This window comes from Halyomorpha halys, unplaced genomic scaffold, assembly GCF_000696795.3.
Source record: "Halyomorpha halys isolate HHAL.00 unplaced genomic scaffold, Hhal_1.1 Scaffold18.1, whole genome shotgun sequence".
NCBI lineage: Eukaryota > Metazoa > Arthropoda > Insecta > Hemiptera > Pentatomidae > Halyomorpha > Halyomorpha halys.
Window position 1 is genome coordinate 961,202 of NW_027114407.1, and position 26,704 is coordinate 987,905.

The 26,704-nt window shown below is 31.7% G+C and overlaps 2 protein-coding genes across 2 annotated transcripts in view; one reads left to right on the forward strand and one right to left on the reverse strand.

Moving 5' to 3' along the window:
• The first annotated feature begins 762 nt into the window (after positions 1 to 762).
• synr (sayonara) overlaps positions 763 to 26,704 on the forward strand; it is a 36,429-nt gene continuing 10,487 nt past the window's right edge. Inside the window, exons 1-9 of the mRNA XM_014420863.3 lie at positions 763 to 825; positions 10,115 to 10,155; positions 10,700 to 10,802; positions 12,427 to 12,544; positions 17,567 to 17,678; positions 18,427 to 18,553; positions 19,085 to 19,262; positions 19,692 to 19,836; positions 20,187 to 20,300. Coding sequence (XP_014276349.1) covers positions 10,123 to 10,155; positions 10,700 to 10,802; positions 12,427 to 12,544; positions 17,567 to 17,678; positions 18,427 to 18,553; positions 19,085 to 19,262; positions 19,692 to 19,836; positions 20,187 to 20,300 — 930 coding nt within the window. The 5' untranslated portion in view covers positions 763 to 825; positions 10,115 to 10,122. The remainder of the gene's footprint in view (positions 826 to 10,114; positions 10,156 to 10,699; positions 10,803 to 12,426; positions 12,545 to 17,566; positions 17,679 to 18,426; positions 18,554 to 19,084; positions 19,263 to 19,691; positions 19,837 to 20,186; positions 20,301 to 26,704) is intronic.
• Positions 22,057 to 23,717, reverse strand: LOC106680877 (uncharacterized). The gene is made up of 2 exons (XM_014420874.2): positions 23,348 to 23,717; positions 22,057 to 22,439 (listed from the first exon to the last, which is right to left on the reverse strand). Exons 1-2 carry the CDS (start codon positions 23,695 to 23,697, stop codon positions 22,127 to 22,129), a joined length of 663 nt encoding a protein of 220 aa, XP_014276360.1. The 5' UTR covers positions 23,698 to 23,717; the 3' UTR covers positions 22,057 to 22,126.

The following is a 26,704-nucleotide window of genomic DNA, read 5'->3' on the forward strand; positions in this document are numbered from 1 at the left end:
AAGAGGAAGCAAGGTTAGATACTAGAGGTTTTGATGGTTAGGGAGTTTATAATGATAGAATTGATACCTGATTCAGACTAGATCGTTTACATATGAAACATTAAGATCTTTATAGATGATTTTATTCGTGACAAAATAAGGAGCATTGAGGATTTTACGAAGTATATTGGACTCAAAGGATTAGTTACGAGAGGAATTCGAAGATTTCCTGGAATGATGGAGCCCCAAAGCTCAACTCCGTATGAACAGATATATTAATATTTAATGAGTAACTTGCACAATGAAGTCATATCAAAGATTTATTTAGAAAAGTGAGCCGAAAGTGACTTTGTTTAAATTATGTTAGACAAATGCATTCTTGGAAATCAATTTAAAGCAAATCTTAGCTAACGTTCCTTAAGAAAGAGGACTTAAAAACCATATTTTTCTGAATCCTCATTGCCTTTGTATACGTCCGCTAACCAAAGGGTCCATTAGAAAGAGATTCCAAAAGCATTCTGATCGTAAATGCAATGGAAGCATTCGCCGGTAAAATTAAAACTGTGCTTTCAATAAAGGTGTCCTTTAAAAAGAGATAGATCGTTATCAGGAAATTTCACATTAATATATTTAACGCACTGTACTCAGTAAACCATTACGGACTGCATGTAATAACAAATATTCAAAATAATAGTCCAGGCCACCTCTATAATATGAGGGACCATTTATTTTGTATGAACTGTGAAGAGAATGTTTTGATCGGGTTGCCATGGGACAGTGTATCAACTATCAGCTATCGGTTCTTCAGTCGTCCTCCAGAGCCCTCGCCGTAGCTACCTGTCTGAAGTGAGTCATATTAAACATTATATTATTTTTCATATCATATCTATAATAATGTTTCTATGATACAATTATTATAAGGTCTTCTATGGCGAAGAGACATTAGGATGTAACTAAACCAATGCGTTCTTTCAGTAGTCACAAAAATATTTATGTTTCATTTTTATATTTGCAAAATATCTTAAGCGAAAAATATACGTCATTCTAAAATTTGTAATAATAATTTCCGATTTATTACTACACGGTACAAAATTAGTCTATAATTCATTAAGGAACATTCAATTATATGTCGAATGAGTTTCTATTATGATAAATTCAGTCCAAGAATAGGGCTGGATTTTTATCAACTTAGCCAAGAAATTCAACATAGTCACTTTAAAACGCCTTTAACATGAAAACGGCTGTTCTAAATTAAAAATCTTTCGAATAAATGTTGTAGATCATCAAATTTTAAGTTAATAACGAGTACCTAACGTTTAGAATCTGCATACTATTCAAACCCAACACAGTAAAATGACAAACCTATGACATAAATTAGTTTCTTTCCTGCATGAATATAATACCCTAGACTACATTTAATAACCTAGTTATTCGAACTAGCGCAGCATCTAAGCAAGCTGATATTATCAATAAAAGCTGTCATAATTATTTTTTATCGGCTAGAGTAGATCAGACAATGGGTTGAATAGAATTTGTGTTATAGATTGAATTAACATAGTCAAAAGTCAAAATCGCAACCAGGAATAGAGGAAATGACCTAAAGTAAACAAGTGGTTTTAAAAACAGACTTTCTAAAAAACCAGTGGTTGAAGTTTTACAATTAAAATACAGAAATTTATTATATCCCTCCACCATCACAAAGAGAATTTTTTGATGGTCGAATACGATTTTTCGTCTAGTTACAGAATATCAGAGTCATGTTTTGCACTGATTTTTTTTCTAAATATCTATCAAATCTTGGAAGAAGAGAAATGTTCAAATTCTAGAAACAGAAGTCATTAAATCTTAACGAACTACTCAAACTTAAGTTATGCTAAGGAATAAATTTGGAATTTTTCAGCCACCTGAGGGATATTTGGTGCTTGCCAGTAAGCAAACTCTAAAAAGAAATAACAGGAAAAAAATACTTTACGAGTTTACTTTGAGGGTGAAAACCCTTACCCTCAAATCATTAGGACCAAGATAACAGAAAAATCAAAATGCTATTAGATGATTCGTTAGATCTACCAATTAACGATTATTAAATTGTTCCTTTAATTTAAACAGAAATAGGTCGTTGAGGCCCGGGTAGGTATCCCTGAGAGCACTAGGCAGCATAAATTTTTATCCCTCATACTATAGTTTATAAAAAATAAAAACATATGATGCGTTTTTCAATATTAACTAAATCTACCTTGAAATAATAAAAAAAAATAATGAATTTCACACCACAATTCAGAATCATTTTAAAACGATTGCGCAATTCTGAAAAAGTAAAATCACATCTCAAAGACACAATAGTATAACTGATGTATTTTTGATATTTTGCTGAGGTACATTTCCTGTTCTATTCGATAAAATGAGTAGTTTTTGTTTGCTTCCTCACTAACAAAGCTGCGAGAATACGGGAAGGTAAAAAAAAAAAAAAAACTTGTCCTCAGAATCGAATATTTCACTCACAATTGACGTAATTGACATCATGGAACTAATTTTCTTCCGTGTCTTTCTGTCTGTCGATTATGGTCAAATTTGTTTACGTCCATAGTCGATGACCTGAGTGTTGGTACCTAGATAGTACATTAGTAAAATGCACGCTTTGCTGTCGTGGCTTCTTCGGGCTCCTCCGGTGAACGCGGCAACATCAGAAAAAATGAGGCCCCTGACCTCGACACTATAAAAACCTAAATAAAGAGCCGAAAATATCGGATTATGTAAATCCGAACTACTACCAAAAACACTAAAAAACATATTAAAACATCATCTGAAGTAGTGTAAATTTCCTAATATATGAGCTCAATTAAAGCTGACTTATGAGTCTGTACGTCCAATAGCTCCTAAGATATACATTTTTAAAAAGCAACATCTCATAAAAAATCAATAGTTAGTCAATTTATTTTGGGAAATCAATATCTCAGGAACTATTAGACGTACAGATTTATATTAGCACTCAATTTAAACTTTCGTAGTATTATTTATTATATTTGCCCGAATAAATTCACAAAATGTTGATTTCTTGTTATTCGGACAAAATAATTTATTTACGAAAGAATAAATCTCAGGAACCATTAGACGTACAGATGTTTGCCAGCGCTCATATTAAAGATTGTTGAATACTATAAAGAAGTTTATAACGTTTACTTTTGTATAAGTGGTAGTTTGTATGATACAACACAATAAATCGATAAAATGTTGATTTCAAGTTGTCCGCACAAGCTTTTTGGTTTATGAAATACAGTGTCTTAGGAACCATTAGACCTGAAGATATCTGTCTGTACTCAAATTAAAGCTAGTATAAAGTATAATCTACTAAAAGTTATAATGTATAACTACTATAATGTATTATAAGTAGATTAAAACGTTTGTCTTTATAGAAGTAGTAATTTTTATGATATCTACATATGAATATGAATTTTGCATATGATGTTAAAAAATCAATTTATTTTGGCATATATCATAAACATTACTACTCCTACAGAAATAAACGTTATAAACTAGCTTTAATTTGAGTGCTAACAGACATTTGTGTGTATAATTGCTCCTGAAATATAGATTTCCCAAAATAAATTCACTAATTGATTTTTCATTAAATTTTCTATGAAATGTAGCTTTTTAAAAAAGATAGATCTCAAAAACAATGGAATGTAAATAGCTCTTTTATTTTCAAAATTTACTCTTCTTAAAATTATGTTCTATTAAGGTTTTAGTGATGTAAGTAGTTTTAAAAATATGAATCTCCGACCTTTTGCAACAGCCGCCATTTTTTATTTTCCCTAACTAAACTCGGCAGACTCATCAATTTTGACTAGTAACTATACATAGTTTTCATTAAAGTAATCAAAAATTGGGGTCAAATAACTGACCGTTTTGTCCTCTTGGGCACTGCCCAACTGAAATTTAATCCCCTATTTTCGTTTACTCCTGCGAAAATCTATATTTTTTGAATCTACCTAAATTTGCAACATCTATTATAACGTTAACGATGTTATGTAAATATTGGACTTATTTCACTTTATTTTTCAAACCCTGCTCCAGTAGCATTGATCTGTGAATAACATTGGCAATAGTAGTACCACAGTTTGCGACACTCCTGCGTGACCAAACAGTTCCAAGTAGGACCAGGTGTACAATGCCATGGTGTGCAACTCCAGTACACGCTGTATCAAACCAGTACATTTGTTCGCTTCTGTCACTCTTGTACAATATATCTGTTTTTTAACTTAAACGGAAATGGTTTTATACAAAAATACAGAGTGCAGAAAATCGGCTTTTAGATATCAATCTATACCTTTTTCGATAGATACATAACTGCGAAGGGGAATAATAAACTATAGCTAAAACTTCAGTAAATAGCTATAATTCACTATGGCGTAATCTTCAAAGCGTCGGACTTGCCTCTTACTCAGCTTCTATCATCTAGCAGATGGTGGGTGTGATTAACATAAAAGAGCTTCATTTTTTTTTAATTGCTCAAAGGCAAGTAAGTACTCATTATTTAATTATTGATACTATAGAACGCGATTCGTGATATTGAATTTTTATATTCACTCTTGCTCTTGATTTTTAAATATGTAGTTACTTCTAAAATGTTTACAAATGAAAATATCTATTGCGTTCATTCATTCGACTACACTAATAGAAAAATTGTTAAACGTATCAACGCTAGTATTTGTTCCGTTAAGGGTATTTTTTTTAAAAATACATTCAAGAGTGTTTTTCTCGAACAAAATAACAGCTTCTAAGATAAAATATAATAACTCTTATTTGGTATGAATCTAATAAATAAACATGTTGACATTAATATAAAAATAAATATAAATAAAAAAAATCTTTTAATTGATATAAACTGGGTTAAATGCTCGTACCCTTAATTGGAGAAAACCAGGTACTTGGTACTCGGTAACGTGGTAGAGCGTGAGCTTGAACAAATCACCTCCTTGCATAACCGTAATTAAAAAAAAAGTACTTTCTTGCAAAGTACTGGACTCCTGACCCTTCATGGGTCGTACCGGTTGTACAATGTCTTTAAAATATAATAATTTCGGGATAAAGGTTGTAAAGAAAGATTTTTCTTTTTTAAATTATTGTCTGTTTATAATTAATTAGTAACTTTAAAGTCTAATTTGAGCAGAAAAATTAAAGACTGAAGTCAATTTTTGATATTAACTTCTCAAAATTATTATAAATTTTAGCCGTTCAATACAACTACAACTAGAATTATTAGCATAGATAACGATTAAAAATTGATTTATTAGACGTTTGAAGTTATTAAAAGAGTAAAAAGGTTTTTACTTTTTATAATTATTCCTTTTACGTCAATGAGGAAAAATTTAATTAGTAGTTATGATTATTTTTTGTGATAAAAATTTAGAAATTTAGTCGTCGAACGAATTATTTTCACCCAGCTCGTGAAGATTGCAGGATAATTCGCTGAACTCGTAAAGGATGAGCCTTGTCTCAGCTATCAGTAAAATAAATCCTTGTAAATATTTCAAGAATGAAGACAATAAGGTACACATTGTATTTTTTTAATACCAACATATTAATTTACAATAGCGTAATTTTTTTATAAAAACTAAATTTCATAAGTTTTAACAAAAGAATTGTTTTCTCTTGTGTATCATTTTCTTTATTTAATACAATTTGAATATATTTAATATTATATTGGTTTTTCACCCAAAGTTAAATGTGTACTGCGGAATTGTAGTCATCCAGCGCCGTCGCTCGTTTTCAGACTTGATCGGGCTACACAAACTAAAATTATAATATACAAATTAGAATTTGATGGTACTATTGTTGAATCGGATCGGGAGGTGGGCGTAGTCATGCGTTCAATATACGATTAAACGGTAGAAAAAGAGATAGAAGGCAAAGAGTAAAAAATGTTATCAAGATTTGAATAATAAAAATAGATATCAGACTAATTTGGACATATGGAATTGAGCTCTGGGGCTCCACCAAACCATCAAATTCTTCCCGCATCCAATCGTTACAATCCAAAATCCTACGTAAAATCCTTGATGCTCCTTATTACGTCACAAATAAACTCATTCATAAAGACCTTAACATCCCATTCGTTGCAGATTTGACCCAAAACAGATATGCTTCTTTTTATTCCAAACTCCTTAACCATCCTAACCCATTAATTCTTAATCTTTCATCCTTAACAATCCCTGATAATCCTCCGAGGCGTCTGAAAAGAAGATGGCCACGGGACCTTCTAGTTTAAATTAATGTTTGAAGTACCACCAATGGGTGGTTCCTTTCCAAGATTTTCAAGTATATATGAAACATACTACATATTTACCTATTGTATTATATTGTACAGTTGTAAATTACAATAAATAAATAATTTAAAAAAAAATAGATATGTACGAAGAATAAATAAACACACACTCCTGTATATTATATGGTTGTAGATACATAGATACACATATACTCCTAAATATTATATGGTTGTAGATACATAGATACACACACACTCCTGAATATCATATTGTTGTAGATACATAGATATACACACACTACTGTATATTATATTGTTGTATATAAAGTTTTTATTAATTTTTATCGACCTTGGACCAATAACAGCTTTGGATGATGAAGATTGCTCACTGTGGCTCTATTGAACCGTGTCAGGAAACTGACACGCGATGCCAATCCACAGAGAAAATATTTATCTGTTTAAATTGAACGAACTATGAGCGTAATCGATATTAGGCACGTACCATTATGCATTACATTTTTGCCAAGATATTGCTCTAGTAAGCTAATGAGGAGGATTTCTCACTAATTTTTCGATACAGAACTGCTCTTAACTCCCTAGTGAAATAATCGATAATATGGATCAATTAGTCCCTAGGAATCAGATCAGAATGATTCACTGGCAGCAAACAGCTTTATCTTCATCATTCACTGATCCAATAAAAAAAAATAAAAATTCGGTGCGTGCATCACACATTTTTCTTAATTATTTTTATTTATGATATATACCGGATTTTCGTACAATTGCATCTTTTGTTCCCTAACTTCAAATCCCACCAAACATCGACAGAAAAGTAACACGAATTTCATGTTGTCAACAATTGCAAGTTTTAGGATTCCTTCACAAATTTACACGTTTTGAGTTATTCTGAACCAAATTATACGTTTTGATCTTTTTGGGCTAAATTTTAATTTTTGTTGCATAACATTTCATTGAACTAAATTTGTCACATAGATTGGTAAATGTATGCCAAAATTTATTCACTTTATTATTGATTTCCTATTTTAATGTACAGTTTAGAATTGAAAAAGTTGAGGTAAATGAATGCATTGATTAGCACATGAAGAAAACAAGTAAACAAAAGTGATGAATATTCTTGACTAGTGGTTTAGGGTAACTATGAAAAAGTCTCTCTAGAATAAGCTTGTTATAGAGAACGTTCAGTGTTATTGGTTTTAGCAAGGATTCCCAATCCACCTATATACGAGTATAACCCTTCATTTATCCGTCGGACTTTGTTGATAAAAATATATCTTATTTTACTATATTATGCTAGTTTTCAGATAATTATCTATATTTTTGTTTATTCAACAGTTATAAGTAGCTACTTGATTTAATTTGACTTCTATATCCTCTCATTGAACACTTATAGCCTTAATATCTCATAAATTCTGTAAAACAATAAATGTGTAGTTGCGAGTTCAGAAGTTGGTTTTCACTGAAAATGGTAGATGAAAGAGCGTTCTCAATGTAATACAACGAGCTTAGTTTGAAACAGAAGACGATCTCAATACAATGGAAAGTTAGTATGAAGGGTAATTGAGGAACACAAAAAGGATTCAGGTGCGGATCAGAGTGATTCAAATGACTTCATGAAACCCAAACAGACGACACAGAATTGTTTCGTTGTTTACAGAAAAAAAATTAAATAAATAAAAATAGTAATGGAATAAAATCCTTATAAATCTAAAAATGAGTAAGCAAAACAAATTGACTAGTAAAATAAAGACAATAAAAAAAATCGTTTAAAAAATCATTCTTCTGCACTGGATTGCTATAGATTGAATTTGGTTAGGCTGACTGCAGTCAACCTGAACATAAAGTATTTGTAATACAAGTAGTGTAGTTTTAAACATGAAATAAAAAATTTCAAAACTCCCTGCCTCTATTGCAGGCCAGTGATAGAACAGTAGCGGGCATTAATTTTCACTTTGAAGAACCCCCTCAGAGATTTTTTTTTTCCGAAACATTTTTTGAAGAATCATTACCGTTTGTGATGATGAACGTTCCAGTTTCATTTATTCGTTGTGAGTTTTAACATTTTTATCTCCAAGCTAAACCTCTAAGCGGGTTGAAAGCTCCCTTATTACTTTTTTTTTAGCCTCAGGACTAAATTACCGAGCGCTCATAATATCAAAAACATTATTTCTTAACTAGCAATATTACTTCATAAACAAAACTTTTCCCATGAAATATAATATATAATTATTTCATCGAACAGTTTAATTTTAGAAGTTCGTGATTAATATCAACCATTATTGAACTATGAATGACATATAAATACTATAAAAGGCTTTGAAAATATTTGCTCCATTCATGATAACAATGTAAACAACCGAGGAAGGTCGAATGCCAGTTTACAAACACTTTAAGTGCACTGGCCACACGCTATGTATCCCAACGGTTTGTTTAATATTCCTCCCGTGACCTTTATCAATTTCCAACGCTATACAGGAGTGTACTTGACCCTAAGTTGTATATCTGTTTTATTTATAGCTTGGGACAAAACGCCTGCCACACTTTAGGAAGTGAAATAAAACTTCATGAAAAACCAGTGTATACCTGATGAAATTTTCATACTGCTTTGCTTAAATGGAGGCACATCTGATAATAAATAAGATTTGGTTTTATTGTGAAATGGACGTATTCTAAAAATATTAGAGATATTAGAGAAAATATTAGAATATACCGAGGTTTCTTTACTATGGTCCTTCTACTGCCCATGCATGGGAACGAACACCCTAGCTCAAAAAGAAAGTCATGCGAAACTGATACTACGTAATTAAGGTTGGAAATTGGCCTGCAAGGTGTCAATTTTCGATAATATCAAACTTTAAATAATTATTTTTTCAATTGTTTTCGATTTCCTCGTATCCTATGCAATCCTACCCAACCGATTTTCATTAAACCTTTAACACTAACGATGTCTTATCCTCATTAAAATCAGTTGACAGAACCTAAACGCCAAATTTTCTTAATGGCTTACTCTATAACTATCTCTAATTATATTTGTTTGAAATAATTAACCATTTTGTATTTTAATTATTAATGGAAACTTAGTAAATATACAATATGAAGGAATTCGATAATTAATATATATATTAATATTAATAACATATAATCTATTCAATTCATAATTGAACGTTGTAATTTAATATCAAAATGTTCATAAATAGTCCTGTGATTAATATATATACTTTTGTAATATTAATTCAGTATACTGTCTAACAAAATGAAAGTATTAGGAATGAGCTTAAAATGCCTGTCTAATCCTCTTTAGGTGTCTTTTTGATATTTAATTATTTTAATCTGGAAGAGGATGTTAACCACAATCCATTTTTAATAATTTAAACTAAGTCATTAAATAAATAAACAAATAATCACTTCTATAGGCTCTTATAACTTTTCATGATTAACTATTGACCCATATTTTTTAAAGATTTTATATTTATAGAAAAAATGTGACTCCTAGACAAAAACAAACCAAAAACCACAATTATTGCCAATAAGAGATGTAGGTAAAACAAATCATCAATTTTGAAGACTGTGAAGGTATTTATTTTCATAGAGGACTAGTCACATTTGTATGAGAAATAGAGGTCTGAACAAAAAATTGTATCATACTCAAACTAATAACAAAATATTGTATAATTTCAGAAAAACAAATAAATAAACACACTAAGCATTTTAATACTGAACAGTTTAACAGAACCTATTGTATAATTACATTTTTTTTACAGCAGATTATGCGGCCTTTTGTTACATAAAAATTTTGTCTCTGATTTTCGATTATTGTTTAATCACAATGATCACTGAACACATTTTTTTTTCTAGGATGGGCTATGGGCTGTGGGACCAGTGGAGATCCACAATCGGTAAACTCTTTATATTATAGATGTTTATTTTTTTATTATTCCATATTTTGTAATTTTTATTTAATTTAAATTTTATAATTTTTATTTAATTTAAATTTTGTAATTTTTAATCACTACACAAAAATGATGCATAAAGATTTGCTGAGTTAGAAACTCTTTGACTAAGAAAGATACTATTTACTTAAATATTTGTTTTCATTTTTTATATGTGTGATATGAAGAAAAATAATCACCTTGAATGAAGTGAGTAAATTTAAAATAATTGCTTCAAAAGGATAAAAGAAGTATTAGATAAAGCGTTGAGTGTAATTTGTAAAATATTAATAACTATAAATGATTCATGAATTTATATGATGAAATAAACATATTGGAAAAAAAAATTGTTACTAACATTAATTATCCTCATCACATCAACTATGTAATAGACAAATTTCATGTTTCAATAGAGTAAACCAACAAATAATTTATATTTTAATTGTTGTTTAAGCTGCTAAGCAAAGACCATAAAATAATAGATTTATGACAGATTACAAACATTATTTAGGACCAAGTATCTACAGACGAAGGAGCAGACATGTTGGACATTTTCTTGAGGTTGGAAAAGGAAATTTATCAAGAAGAAAGAGCACCCCCAGCTCCGGCGCTAAGTAAGTTATTATAAAATGTAATAATTATATAACCACATTTAAGTTATAATGATATATCACATAATGAAAATGGTTAGATACTAAATATTTTATCCTCCTCTAGATCATTTCTTGAGATATGCTCAAAGGTCCGCCTGTTGCCAGCAGAACAGTAGTAAACCACTGAAATATATTTATGTATAAATACATACATAAGATAAAACTTGAATATTAAATACCATACACTTCTAATAAAAATCTTATACTTAAATTAAGATATGATTATAGAATGTATCTTGAGTATGTCAGAAGGTATAGGAATGGGATGGATTTGATTAAAAGGAAGAACTGGGTAAAATGTTAGAAGAAACAATATTCCAGAAGGTAATGGACCAGTAAAAGTAATTTTTTTTTAGTTCCAAGGGAAGGGGCAGGTTGTTAAAGAAGGAGGAAGCCATAAAGATGGGACAAATGAAACTGTCCGGAGATACCTAAGATAAATCTTAACAAGCAATTCATGATCCGACAAAATTCATCTTTTAAATTGTCATAATCTACAGATATAACTATACCTAAGTTATTAGTATAATATATATTATTTGGAGGTTGAAACAGCATGGGATTTCCACCTTAAAGGACAGGTAATGTACAAGGTAGGCTTGATGTAGACAACACCCAAGATTTATTTTAAAAGTTTTTTCAATTTACTAGAAATAAAAAAACTTAATACTACAAATAATTTTTTATTTCAATATTATCGGTTTTTTACTGCATGAACTTTCGTTATTATAATGAGTTGTAGTGAAAAAATATCTTCCTTGTTAAAATATTTTATACTAATTATTCATTACCAACGTTTCGGAGCTATCGCCCCATAACCAGGTAATATATAATACAAATCAATACAAGTCATATTATACACACAACAATTCGATTAATTAGTTGATTTGTATTGTAGATTACCTGATGATAGGGCGATAGATAGCCCTGAATGACCATTTAATGATTCATTAAAACAAAGTATCTTAACAAGGAAGATATTTTTTCAATACAACCCATTATAAAGACATAATTTATTTAGTATTTTTTAGTAAAATGTACATCACTAATCACATAAGTACAGAAATTTTATTTTAAAAATCTATGAAATAGTTTTAGAGTTACTATTAGAGTGCTACCAATGGGTAGTTTTATACATGTCTGTATCACTCTATTTTAATCTTAACTAAAATTTATTAGATATATTTCTATGTAAACACAGTTGTAAATATCAATAAACAAATAATAATAAAAAAAAAAAGTGCTACTATAACTTGCTATAGACTCTATATATGGTATATAGAAAGTATATATCATTTACTTTGGATTTTTTCTCAACAGAGTTATATTTATTTTCTTCCTTATAATCCATCCATACTATCCAGGAGACTTCTTCAGATGAATGATATGGTTACCCCACCTTATGAAAAAATTTAGAATAACTGACAGATTACTTTTTTTATAGTTTACACAATTTTCTATTACTAGCCAGAATTACAAACTATCCAGAGGAGCTTATAAACTACAACAATGTATTCTGAACTTTATTCAAATGTTTAAATTAATTGCATTGTAATTAATCTAAGTAATTAGTAATGGCTTTCAGGTCACGGGATCATAAGACTAAACAGGGCTGTAGCAGCTCTTGAAGGAGCCCAGATGGACATGTACAATGTCAACGAAGAGTTGTTCATACCAGGATCAGTATCTGATGTTCGAGCCGGGTAAATAATAAAATAAATATTCTAGTTTGTATATATATATATATATATAACACTCATGATAAATGTGACTATTTAAACTGCTATAATCATATCAGGAAACCTACATAAACTTATAAGAACCAATAACTAAACATCACAGACATTTAAAAAAAGTAATGTAATGAAAAAAAAAAGATGCAGGATGAAAATTAATGAATAAAAAGCAATAAATCAATTAAAAATAAATAGTAAATTGGATAGAGAATAATTAACAATTTTGTTTTAGCTCTTACATTTTTCTATGATGATCCCAAGCATCTTATCTTTTTTATATCCATCGAGTCACTCTGCCACAGAAATTTGTTCCTTTACATCTAAGATCCATAGATTTTTGGGTTACCCTAATTTGGGAACACCAATTATTCAAGAGTGTTAAGTCCTGAATGATACCCAGGACAAAAAAAATGATATGAGTCAAAAATGAAAGGAATTCACTCTTTCTAAATGTACTAAAAGTTCATGTTACCGAACAAGTGATAAAACCTTTTGTTGAGCATATTTATGTAGTGAAGTGACACATGCTTTGTTTGAAAATTTTTTTCAGCCGGGGTTGTCAAAATTATTTAAAATTGTAAGAACAGCTATTTCATAAGCTTCTAATATAAACTTTAAATAATTTCATGTAGGTACATTTGATTACAATTTAATAATTTCTGCATGAACAGTCTTTTTTTTTTTTTTAATTTTGAGTACAATTACTTCTTCGTGTTCTGTACAACTGGTAACAGAAATTAGATTTATCTCAAATTCATACTACATGATCATTCCTAAAGAACGAACATTTTTGACAATATTTCACAAAATGAGAGATTACGAAAGTTTTGACTTTTTGAAGAAAATAACCAATTTTTGAAGGGTTGTATCATGGAAGGTAATGGTTGTTCAGAAATAATTTTGCTCTCTTTTTTTTTTCTTTTATTTACTTTGAAATAGAATAAGACAAAGCTTTCTGTCAGCCACATAGTTTTAGAGTCATTCGGTTACAGCTTAAAAAATTCAAAACATACGTTGGTTTTTTACCTATTTCACTTTAAAAACAGGTTTCTTTGAAGCTGCAAAGTTGGTTTCTTAGGCATTAATTTAGGGTCTCACAACATATTAAAAAGTTAGAGATACAAGACCTTTTGCAAGAACGGATGTAAAATTTGAATAGAAAATTTGTTTTCTCTCTGTTGTATGGACATATATAAACGGTCGAACATTAGAATTAACCTGGTAATAAATGGGTTGGATAATAAAATAGTTGGAATGCGGATTCTAAATATATCTGAGGACGAGGACTCAAGGATACAAAGAGGTTAGATTAAGTACAATCTTCACTCAAATACGCAGTTATAACAGGACAAGGTGAGCTTTATAAATTATTTAAAACAAATGCATTAACGGTCCGAGGTGTGGCACTCGTACGTGTCAGAAATGACAATATTTGCCAGTAACTCACAACCTTCTCTCTCGATAGTTAATATTCTCATATATATTTAGGATAAATTTTCTAAATTGAAATTCTTTTCATGGTATATGTGTAAATACATAAGGCGGTGCAGTAGTAGATCCGGCACTGAACGTACTTTTATGGAAAAAATAAATAAACCTAGTTTCCCGATAAGGTAAAGTCGTTACAGTGTTGCATAAAAGGTATTTACTCAGGCAGAACCATTCAAGTAATCTATGTTTAGTATTTCTTCCATCTTTATTGAATTTAATGTATTCTATGCTTCAAATAAGGCCCATATCACGTAAGTGGATCATCAATAATCTATGTATAATACTTGAAAATTCTGTAAGGCAAATATTTCATATTTTTTAATAAAATTTGAATTTTTTCCTCTTTTCGGCGATTCGGCCCCAGTGTGCAACGTTTCCAATACCCAGTCCACTCTATTGTTATTTTTAATAAGGTAATAAATTCTTACTAATCTGTATATCTACTTCATGACTTCTTTCGAAACATCTCTAGAATGATATATTTATTATTATTTTTTTAACAGTATACAATTTTTGTTTCGGATTTAGGATGTTTTACTTGCACATTCAGAGAAAGGCTAGATCAAGTTATGGCTACACGATGAATGAATATTTTCTAGTGGTGTCAATACCGTTTAATGAAATAGCTGGAAAGAGTTTCTGAAATATGAATGAATAATTTAGAAAAAATATGTCAGAACAAACTTCAAAGATCCATTGAAATTCGGGCAATTTTGGAACTACATAGGAAAAGTCTTAAACTAAATGATTTATCTAATTATCTATTTACACTTGAAAAAGAAGAGCATGTGTTCGCTTCCTTTAATTTACGTAATACAATTTCTAAATACCATACATTTCCTTAGTAATTTGACATAAATATCAATTTCTAATTAATAACTACGTAGATAAAATATGCAGTGCCTAGTTTTAATAAATATATTCGTTAATGTTCGTTTATATATATTTGGTAAAAAATCAAGAACTAGATAAAAAATGGGCCCGTTACCGAGCCTGGGCCTCCGTCAGTAGCCTCCGCAAGGCCGTCCAGTCTTCTGCTGCAACTCTCCAATTTCGGGTTCCCAGAAGGACCCATGCATCCGTCCGATCAGCTCATGTTCGGCATCCCTACTCTCCTCTTTCTATAATTGATCGGATAGGACCTTATTTGGGATCTCATCGCCGCGTATCCTCACCCCATGACCCGCCCATCGGAGTCTATAGAACCTTAGAAACTTGACATCATTGTCTCCGTACAAAGCCGAAAGCTCCGCCTTCTTCCTTCTTCTCCATACATTGCCCTCTCTAACAGGTCCAAATATTTTTCTCAGAATGGACCTCTCGAAGAAAAAGAGTCTTGCTTCATCAGCTTTAGTGAAGACTAAAGCCCCGAATCCATATATGACAACAGTAAAAAATAGTATTAGATATATACTTTTTCGCAAAATAAATTACTCAAAACTTTAGTTGTGGAATCATGAATTTGAAAATACGTATTTTATACCTTTTGCCCGTTATAGAGGAGTGAAAAGTGCTGATGAGGAATAAAATTTGAATTTACGTCCGGAGTGCAAGGGTTCCTCAACAGAGACTTTAAAATATATTAAATATGTACACCTTTGGACGTGACCTACATCAACATTTTATTTTATATTCCGATGGGAAGTCTATTAAGATAAGTTTCACTATATAGACGTCTAAGAATAATGTAATAAAACCTAAACCTTCATATATACCGATAACAAGCAAAAAGAATTTTTCAAATCGATAAAATGTTAATGTTTATTAACTGTTCTTGAATTAACAATAGGACAACAGCTGTTTGGTTCGTGCAGCTAATAGTACAATATTGATCTAAATTGGAAACTACGACTGGAAATGAATTAGACAGTTACGATAACATAATTATAACTAGTGGTTTCATCGATTGTTTAATCTGTATTATTCTCATATATTTTTAGCACATCTATCGATAAAAATGATTAGAGAATTATAATCTGTCAACAGAATCGATTATATTGTCACCTGCTGAACCTGTTTATTTAAAAGCTGAAACAGATGAATAAAATGATTAAAACCAATTTTTCTCTCTTACCAATCTCGACTTTCTTCCCGCCAGCAAACAAATTAGTCTTTTGTGGAACCAATAAAAAATCGAATAGATTCTTCATTTTTCTATTAGGCTCAATATTTCAGGACATAATTTTTGGTTTTAGCACAAAATCTACGGGGTGAGCTGTTTGAAATATGAACGGCTGATAAGCCGAAGTAGTGGATGGACTTCAGTAAATTAATACTTAAGTAGCCAGTACGAAATAAGATGGGTTTACATTTCCATGTTACTGCAGTTAGTTCTAATATAGTGAAGACCTTTTTGATAGTAGTTAAAAATCGATAATCCCTTGTTACCTAGCTTCCGTTATGAGATACAGTTAATATACACCACATGAATTTGATCCATTACTGTTATTCATCAATTCCACATTGTTGAGTTGCAAAACACAGCGGATGGCTTTCCATACTCTCCTTCAAAGGGAACGTGAAGGCAAACATTAAGAGATTAGCCACGCCCTTGGAGCTCAGGTTTACATTGAGGTAAATAGGAATGTTCCCAGTAATCTAAAAAGAAACAAAATTCAGCCGGTGATTAGCTCCAACGTCTTCCCTACTTCTCTGCAATGCTCCCTTAATTTATACTCCTTCCTCCATGTTCAAACAATTGGTATAGGATTTCAAACATTTCGTTAGTAAATGGTCAGTTGGATTGACAGCTCAGCAGTTTTTCAGACCCTTGTATTTTCGTGCTGGCAACTATACATGGTCATTCTTGTACTAATTTCCAGTTTCAGATCAAAAAGAATCAGTCAAGAAAATTACCTTTGCGCATCCTCCACTACGTGGATTTGAATTCAGGCAAATAGGCGGGGACTTTGTTTAATATACTATACGATGACTTCAATAAAATTGCAGTGGCATTATCCAATTATTGAAAATATCATAAAAAAATATTTATTAATTTACCGATTACAACATAATTATAAACACTTTAAATGTGTAAAACATGTGCAATAAGAAGAAAAGAAAAATGTTTTGATGCAATGGATTAGCCTAACGAAAAATTAATGATCCCATTATACCGAGGCCTCATATATCTGCACTTTTTTCCCTCTGATTATTTATTATTCAACACCAAGGAACAGGTTTTGCAGTAAATTCGTATAATATTTTATTTGCATCTTATTCTTTCTTTTAAATTTATAACTTAATTACAAGAAATTTAATAAATATTCCTTGTTTTAGACAGTGCAATTATTATTATTTTAACTTATATAATCATAATTTATACTTTAAGAAGCATTATATCTATTATTCAATACAATTTTAATTTAAGGCTTGTTTCAATACGATTCAAAACTATGATCAATCACGGTAAAACCGTAGTATGCATTTGCAGGCCAGATTGATGATAATTTTGACTCGTCGGAACTTATCCGTTATTAAAGTATACCCAACTTACAGAAAAGAGGACGCAAATGACGCCATAAGAAGAGCAATTCAAGAACTAGGATTAAACAGGAAACCCGAACTGTCGGCTGAACATGAGGAGTTCATAGCGAACCTCAACAGAAGGGTAAGTGTCTTCCAATTTCAAATATTATTTCACTAGGGAAATATTTTTATATTTAATATAATAATAGACCCATGCTAATATATACATAATAATATAAATCTAATAATATATATTTAAAGAAAAATTGTCGGACCTACTTGCCTACGTACCGTTGTTATGACATCCTGCTAGTGGAAGAAAATTAACGACACAAACTATTTATAAGTATAAAATTATTCTTTGAAAACGTTACTTTTTAAATTAAATTGGAGAACAAGCAGAAAAGGAAAAATGAAAGAGAGAACATATATAGTAGATTGTTTAGACGAAGCAAAAAGTGTACGAAATAACTCAATACCGCAGTAGATACCGATCAAACCACCACGAAAAGTGACCTCAAGAAATTACATTAAGTCAGCGACTGTTTATACATAGTACGAACTACAAGACGAATAGTATCATTTCTATAGTTTATTAAGAAACAGGGTCCTGGAAGACTACAACCCTGTTCCCGACTTAGGTACTCGATCGGTGTGAGTTGCCTCCAATGGACTGACAGACTTCACATACCTAGAAGAAGGTAGTACAATATTCCAACATGAGTGGTCTAGCATTCAAGTAATTACCACGCTCACTGTAACATAACTTTGATTACATATTTTATAACTTTACTGACCAGCTTGCTAGGTCACCCCCATCTTTTGATATATATGTGTGTACTTTTAAACTATGTAATGATAACACTTGTACATAAATATTACGTTACCAGGGTATAATGGAAACGAGAATCAACTGGCTGATGGATAGGCGAGAAGAAGCTCAAGAGGAAGTAGATCGACTTACTGACAGAGTGCAGCACCTTCAGGCTCTGTATGAACACCACGAAGCCATTCTCAGTAATTAACGTTATATTCAGTGTGATGTAATGCACTGGTAATATTAAACTACATATTTGGATATTTCTTTTGCATGATGCGAAATAAAATTGCTTATAATTGCATTATAAGTTTAGAAGTATTAACTAAGTGCATCCAAAACATTATTGTTTTTTTTTAATTATGGCTCAGTTGTAGTTGTAGTCGTATCTTACTTAAAGCAAGGGCGTTTGTTCTAAGCCGACTTCCAAGTCAAAATGTTTGAACGAAGCAATATTTTTATTTATATATATTTAAAAAAGGTCTCGCATTGCTGTCTCGTTTAGAGTTCAATAGATTTTTGTTTTTCATAGGTAAATATTCTATGCAATACTCTATTTTTAAGGAAATTGAGAAAGGCTTTTTCTTCATCTAACGTAAGCGGACACATTTTTTACACCTTAAAAACAATGGTTAGGTTTCTAGAAAGTAGTCATTATGAACAGCAAATGCATCTATAATAAAGCATGTTATTAAATAATAAATATGATTGATTTGTAACATTTTGCATAGGGAACTTTGAAAACGAAGGAGAGAGCGACGAGTCAAAAGAGCTCGGGAGGCTGAGGGCTTACCGCGATGCTCTATACAACGGGGAACTGTCCTGGAGGGAGGCGACCAAGATGGTAGAGGCTGCATCGGCCCTCGCCAGGGCGGCGTCCAGCGACTGGGACCAAGCCAAGGACACGCAGTAAGGACACTTCTATACGACAAGTACTAAACGACCATTCCGAATAATTCTTTATTAAAGTCATCCAGAGGTTTTTAAAATCCCAATGAATATCGTTCAATCAAATCTTTGTGTTAATATATTTTTATTTTGAGAGTATTCCATATTATATTCCTGTTCTCGATGAAAAATTAAAAAATGAAAGCTTTTAGTCTACGCCTACTTGTCTTTAATTTTCTTTATAGTCTTTATCAATGCATCATGACCTTCTATAGTTAACTCCATATTTTCATTGTCTGAATGTATAAGTTACTGATTGTAAAAATAGCATTCCAAAATGTTACACAATCTGTAACATATAACCTATTTATACCATTTTCTGACCACTTTTTTAACCCTATCTAAAATTAATCTATTTATTTTATGTATTAATAAGATATTTATATTTAGGGACGAGGAGATAAGGTGGAAGCTGGGAGTAGAGGCGAGAAAGGGCCTACAAGAAGCTACCCTTTGCATCCAGTCGGCCCAGGCTGCTCTCAGCGGTGTTCAATTTCCCCACTGCACGCCCAGGGAACTTGCCACCGTTTTACAAGTAATATATTACAATACTATATCAGCGTTACAGCTTAACATGATAAATGATAGTAGTAATGAGATTTGTGATAAGTGTAACAATAAGTTTGTGAAGATGGGTAAGGGTTTCAAAAAGAACTGCCGAGGTTAATGCGGTCTAGGTCTCAGTGAGTGGAGCTTTGCGGAAGCCTAGGGACACCCAAAACTTAAATTTGGCTCAGGACAAGAGACCATCTGGGAAACTCGAAAATCAATGCTATGAAAGGATCAAGTTTCATATATTATATTTGAATATAAGATTCCAATTTTTATATACATTATTTAACATTGCTGATATTATGTAGTTATATTATGTAGATAATATTGCAGGCACTGGATTATCTCTTTACCGATATGCAAATACCTGAGCGATACAATCACGCATCTCATTTGTACAACAGTTTTCACAAGAGAGCATCTGCACTCCACGTCTGGCTAAAAAAGGTAAGAATTGACTTAACACGTTACTATTTATTTTTTCGTTGGATGATAGCCGGAGAGGGTAGTGGGGAAAAATATACGTAAGAATTTTTTCTTGGAGATGTTTGTCGGGGGTTGCGGTCAGCAAAGAACAACATAAATAAACAAAACCATATTTATTTATTTTATGCCGACGTTTCGACCTGAGTTTCAGGTCTTCATCAGGGGTTGTGGCGTAGAAGTTGCTTTACGTAGAAATTGCTTCTACGCCACAACCCCTGATGAAGACCTGAAACACAGGTCGAAACGTCGGCATAAAATAAATAAATATGGTTTTGTTTATTTATGTTGTTCTTTGCTGACCGCACCCCCCTACAAACTTCTCCAAGCATTAATCTACGGTCAACTATCTACACCTCATTACGTAAGAATTATTTAAAATTTCAACATTTTAAATAATCTCTCTCAAAAAAAGATAAGGACAATAATTTTTAAAAAAATAATACACAAATAAAGAGGATGTAAGAATAAAATAATTGTAACAGGTATAAAGACGGATGAGTTCTATCTTGTTATGGTGAGAAACCTTCATAACTTTTTAATTCCATGGTGTTTTAATTGTTATTTTTGACTCAACTCTTATATATAATAAAAGAAATAATATCGTTATTGTCAGGAATATATTGTTAATGAGCCAGGAATAGTGAGGCCAAAAAAGGTAGGGCTTATGAACTCCGGGGTCCTGGCAGAGAAGTAGGGGAGAAGTTGGAGCTTATAACCGGCTGCATTTTTTATCAGTTTAGATTACAACAGCAGAAATTCCTATTAACCTCAACGTAAACTAGAGCTCCAAGGGCGTGGTTAACACTCTTCTCTTTGGCTTCACTCTCAGGCTGGAGGAAGAACATTCATTACGTAGACTGATCTTTTATCTACTTCAATGTTTTACAACATAGTGTCATAAAGATTAATAACCTTCACTTGAAAATTTAAAACGGTATCATCTTTTTCTTAAATACATTTCATGTACACTTGTTTAAGTACATGATTGTATTAAATTATATTTTTATTATTTAATAATTTAGTGCTCTAGCTGCAAAAGCCAAATTTTCCTTTTTATCAAATTTATTAAAAAAAAAAAAAAAAACTACTACATTCATTACAAGGTTGGTTTATCAAGACATTTTCTTGCATATTGCATTCAAACTTCACATTTATTTATTGAGCTTAATTTGTTTTGTTTTTTTCAAGTAACAGTTTTTTGTGGTTTTCGTGTAGTAAGTAGAAAATGTGACCTCTACAGTGATTATGCAATTATCTTAAGTATGGCATAACGCACAATTTAAAGAAAACCTCCGTATGGTTGTCAATGATCTAATGTTGGCCTATCATGTAATATTTCCCTCACTGGTTTTGTTTATTCATTTGTATTTATCGTTCTCATATACTAAAACTTGAGAAGGAAGGTTATCCTATTGATTATGAAACTTTTCGATCCAAGATTGAAATGTCGAAATATAAGTCACCTCCTGCAGTAAAACTGGAACAGAGACGAAACAATAACACTGAGGTGTGAACTACGGAAACTTTGTTAACCCCTCTTTAAATTTCTTTTTAGAGTTTAATTTTTCTATCTTCTATTAAGTAGTAGTTTAATCATTTTTTGATTAGTATAACTGTTATTATAACAAAAAAGATCAGGTGTAAATTGAATTGAGAAGGTTTCCTCAAATTAGATCAAAAATAAACAAATTCAAAAACATGGTTTTTAAAAAATAAATAAAAAAACAAACAATTTTATTCTTATTAAAAATTAAAGACCAAGTAATTTCCTATGATGTGTGTATAAATTAATGGGGCAAGCGAGCACAGATGTCAGTCTTGGCAAGCCCTGCTTTGAGGGCCTCCTGGAGCTTGGCGTTGACGACCACCTTGATGGTGCTGTCGAAGTTCTCCAAGACCCAATTGAGCACCATTGAAAGGAATTGGTTGAGGACCTGAGGACCCGTGAAGGTGATCTTGGTCTCACCAAGGGTCACCAGTTGAGCCGAGTCGGCCGAGGCGATGCACTTGGTACCATCCTTCAGCACGCCGATCGCTGCGGCCACAGAGCTACCAGCAGTAGAGACGTCGATTCTTCCGTTCGAAACGATAGACATGAATCTGCAATTGAGATATTTGATAAAAATTGCATAGATTTATCGATACATAAATATAACAAAGTCGCTAATATTGGCCCAATTAAGATCTATATGCCAACATAGATTTAACCATCAAGAATGAGGCGAATGAGTTAGAATGTTCTAGAAGTTATATACTTTGGGAGTTATTCATAAAACTTATATAAATATAGCCAATATAGAACTTGCTTCTATGGAAACCTATTAGAATACCTTTAAAAGCATGGTAATATTTTTGGAAGATTTGGGATGTATATCATGAAACAATTTTTAGAAAAAAATAAGTCCAATAATTTTGGAGAAAATACGGGGACGAATTATTATTTTAGGGTTAGATCTACTAACAACAATACTTATTATAAATAGGTCAAAATGAAAACTGCTTTATTAATCTCGGATACTATTTATGGGCCTACTAAACCGATAATCATGAAATATAGCTGTTTTATCCCACATAGTTAATGGAAGTATTTTATTTTACTAGCGAACATTATTCTTAGCAAAATGATGATAGAGGATAACTTAAAATTGTTTTTTAAATTAAAAAATAACAAAATTTAAAATTTAACTTAAAAGATAAAGTTTATGAAATATTTATTATGAATTTTTCTTCAGTATTTAGTTTACTTCAAGATTTAAATTTTCTCCTGTCAAATAGGTGTTACGAATCAACATCTTTAATAATAATCTAACACATCTACATAAAGTACTCCCAAAATAATTTTAAATAACGTTCAAAAAGTGGATGTTATTGACTTTTGATAGAAAACTACATGTATCCGTCAGGTCAATTTTACAAACTTTTTTATTTCGATTTAGAGAACTTTGAAATATTTATTGATTAGTATACTTCCTCTACCTTATACAGTTTGGGAAATAAAAATGACTTACTTGAAGTCGTAGTGGCCATATTCAAGGCTGAGCCTCTCAAATCCCATGGCGAACTTGAGCTGCATCTTGGCACCTTCGGTGGTGAGGACGACATCGCCGGTCCTGTGGAGGGTGGCCAAGTCCTGTACAAGTCCTGCAGAAGCAGCGAAGGTTCCGGGCACATTGACCCCGAAGATCTTGGTGTTAAAGTTCTTAGTTAGGTCCTTAAGGGCGATCTTGTTCTGTCCTTTCTGAACCAGAACGAACTTGGCGCTGTCCAACAGCTGATCCACGGCCTCGTTGATAACGACGGTATCAGCCAGGGCACCGACTGCGAACAGGCCCAACACGATGTAGCTCAGCATGGCCATTATGATCACTTTGACAGTCCACGAGTGAACGGGTATATATGTAGGAGCAGTGCGATAACGATCGCCAACGCTCTTTGGCGCTTCCACTTATGAATCTATTCACTCTTGAAGACAAATTAGAACCATTTTTCCTTATAGGTGCTCACGGTTTCAATAATCAACCCATTATTTTTTTATACATATATAAAAACTCGAAAATTATTCAATTAAATCAATTAATTGTTGGAAAAAATTTCAATAGTTTTATTGAAATACTTAGAACAGTGGTTCCCAAACTTTTTTGTCCTACCGCCCCCTTTCCAGGAAAAATGTTACTTAGCGCCCCCTGAAAATAATTTTTTATTTAAAATTTTAATAGCAATCAATAGGAAATATATATGTATTAATGTTTCTACATTTTTCGTAAAATAAAGCAAAGAAAGGTGTAGATTAGAAATATTGAACTTGGAAATTATGAAACTATTTATTGAACTCAGAATATACTATAATACAAAAGGAACCGGGTAGTAATACTCGGCTCTATTTTCGTCAGCAGTAATATTGTTGACAAAAACAACATGTAGTTATTCATCGTCCCCCCCCCCAAATGAACCTCAGCCCATCACCGTCCCCCTGAATAGCTGCAGCGCCCACTTTGGGAATCATTGTCTTAGAGCAACAAGAACCAATATACAAAATCCAAATTCAGCAAAATGAATATAAAAACTGAAACTGAAGGAGTGAGGATTGGTTAGTATTTTTTTGGTATTAAAAAACAATAGTCATAAGCTTTTCTGAGAGATTTTTTTTTAGCATGTAAAAGTTTAAACTTAAACAGATAACGCAAAATTTAAAAAATAAAAACCCTAACAATGGTTAGGGTTAGCCACAGATATGTTCTGCAGGTGATATCTGAATCAAAAGCGTTAAATTAGAATAATAAAGGAACCACTGCGATCCGTGAAGAGTCTTTGGTCCAGCACATAGCTAGGAAGTACTATTTCGTAAACAACGGTTGTAAAAAAACTGTTGGTTTGGATCATGCTCAACCGAGAGTTAAGATTCCACAATTTTGAGGGAGAGTCGCTATAGTTAGGAATATGGTAGGGGATTTATTCTACAAGCAACCAACCAATTATATGGAGAGTGGGAGGTTCAATTTTCCATTCCGTTGGGCTGCCAAGAAATAAAAGTCACCCCCAGACCGAATTCGAACTGGCGCCGCTGTAGACTCAAGATTCTTAAGGTGATGCCTCAACTCAGAATACATTGATCTGTAGCCCAGTCGCCATTATGAGCGATGTGGTTTAGCTCTCCCGACTACAGCTTCAATCCATGGCTGAAATAACAGAATAAATAATTGTCTGTCACAGCCTCCCCCGGCCTTATCCAGGGCCCGAAAGATGAGAGCACATCGCCTTACTGAACTAGTGAATTTGGATCATTTCCCAGCTGTTTGGTAGATGAATACATAATTTTAAATATGGACAAGTATTCAAAAAAAGCCTGCTTTAGCAACGCTTATGCAGGAATCTTAAAATATACCAAATTTAATTTAACACAAAAGTAACCACTTCTGAGTTTAATCTAAAATTTTTAAATCAAAAGTAAACGACTGTTCGGCATATAACAATTGTATTTATTTTTTGCACTCATGTTAACTAATTAATTAAGTAAAATATTTTACGAGCGTTCCACGATCCTCAGGATTTATAAGTAATGAAACACAACGTGACAAACTCCTTAGGCTTCGATATGGTATTTATGATAAAGGATAATATAGCTTTAATATCAGCAAAAGGTCATACACATCGTAAAAATACAGGGGACGAGTTTAAATCAGAGCAAGGCTTAAAGCCAAGTTGTTTTTATATTGATCACTGATACCTGCATTACTTTTATATTGATCACTGATACCTGCATTCAAAATTCTGTATTGAGATTTCTTCTTTTTCGCCGAATCAAGAATCAGCTATTCAAGAGATGTATGTCTCTCATTATGGTACTAAAGAAATGAAATCATCAGATTATTTTTTTTTTCTTGGGAACTTTTGGAAGGCACTGGCTGTTATTTTGAGAACATACATCATTCTGGTGGTAGTAGTAAAGGATATAGGTATATGCCAAAAATAGGTGTTCGTTAACTAATTGCTACAAACCAGGACTGGAATTTATATAGGTTTTTTTTGGTATTTTTTTTAACATACTAAAAGAAATATATAAGAACCTACATGAGGAAAATAGGTTTTTTGGCCGCTATTTTAACTTTGTTTAAAAAAAAATTAACACATTTTGAGTGGTATCAACTTAAAGAAAACTTCATGATGAAAAATTTAGCGTTATCAATAGCGTTTATCAAAAATAAATAAATAATAAAATGGTGGCAAATAAAAAACTTAAAATTTTTGCTCATTTTTTTAAACCTACCTACCGCATGAAATTATAATAAAACTTTTTTGAAAGTAGTTTGGTTATTGATTTGAGTCCTATTTGAGCTCTATACAGCTACTATGCTATAGTTCATGAAATAGTTTTTCAAAAACCATTTTTTTTTCCCCATACAAGGAGAAAACACATTTTATGAATTTACAAGTATTTTGGCAAATATCACAGGAACTTCGATGAATATATTTTTGAATAAGTTTATAGCTGATATAAAAAATAAGTTTTTTTTGTTGAATTTTGGTTTAAATCTTATCCAAAAAAATGAAGCACCAATTTTTCACTTCATATTGCAAAATTCGTTCATTTTTATCCAAAAGTGTGGAATGAGACTAATTCTACGTTAAAGTACTATGCATTTTTTTTTATATATTGTATACACACACATTTCATTTAATATTGAAAGGAATATGGTCCGGGTGCGGTCAAGAAAAACTCAAATAGTAGAAATATACTAATTTAATGAGCCAACGTTTCGCCCCACGTTGCAGGGCTTCTTCAGGGCTATTTTGACGGCAGTCAAAACTAAATTTTTGTTTTTGACTTGATTTTTAGTTTTGACTGCCGTCAAAATAGCCCTGAAGAA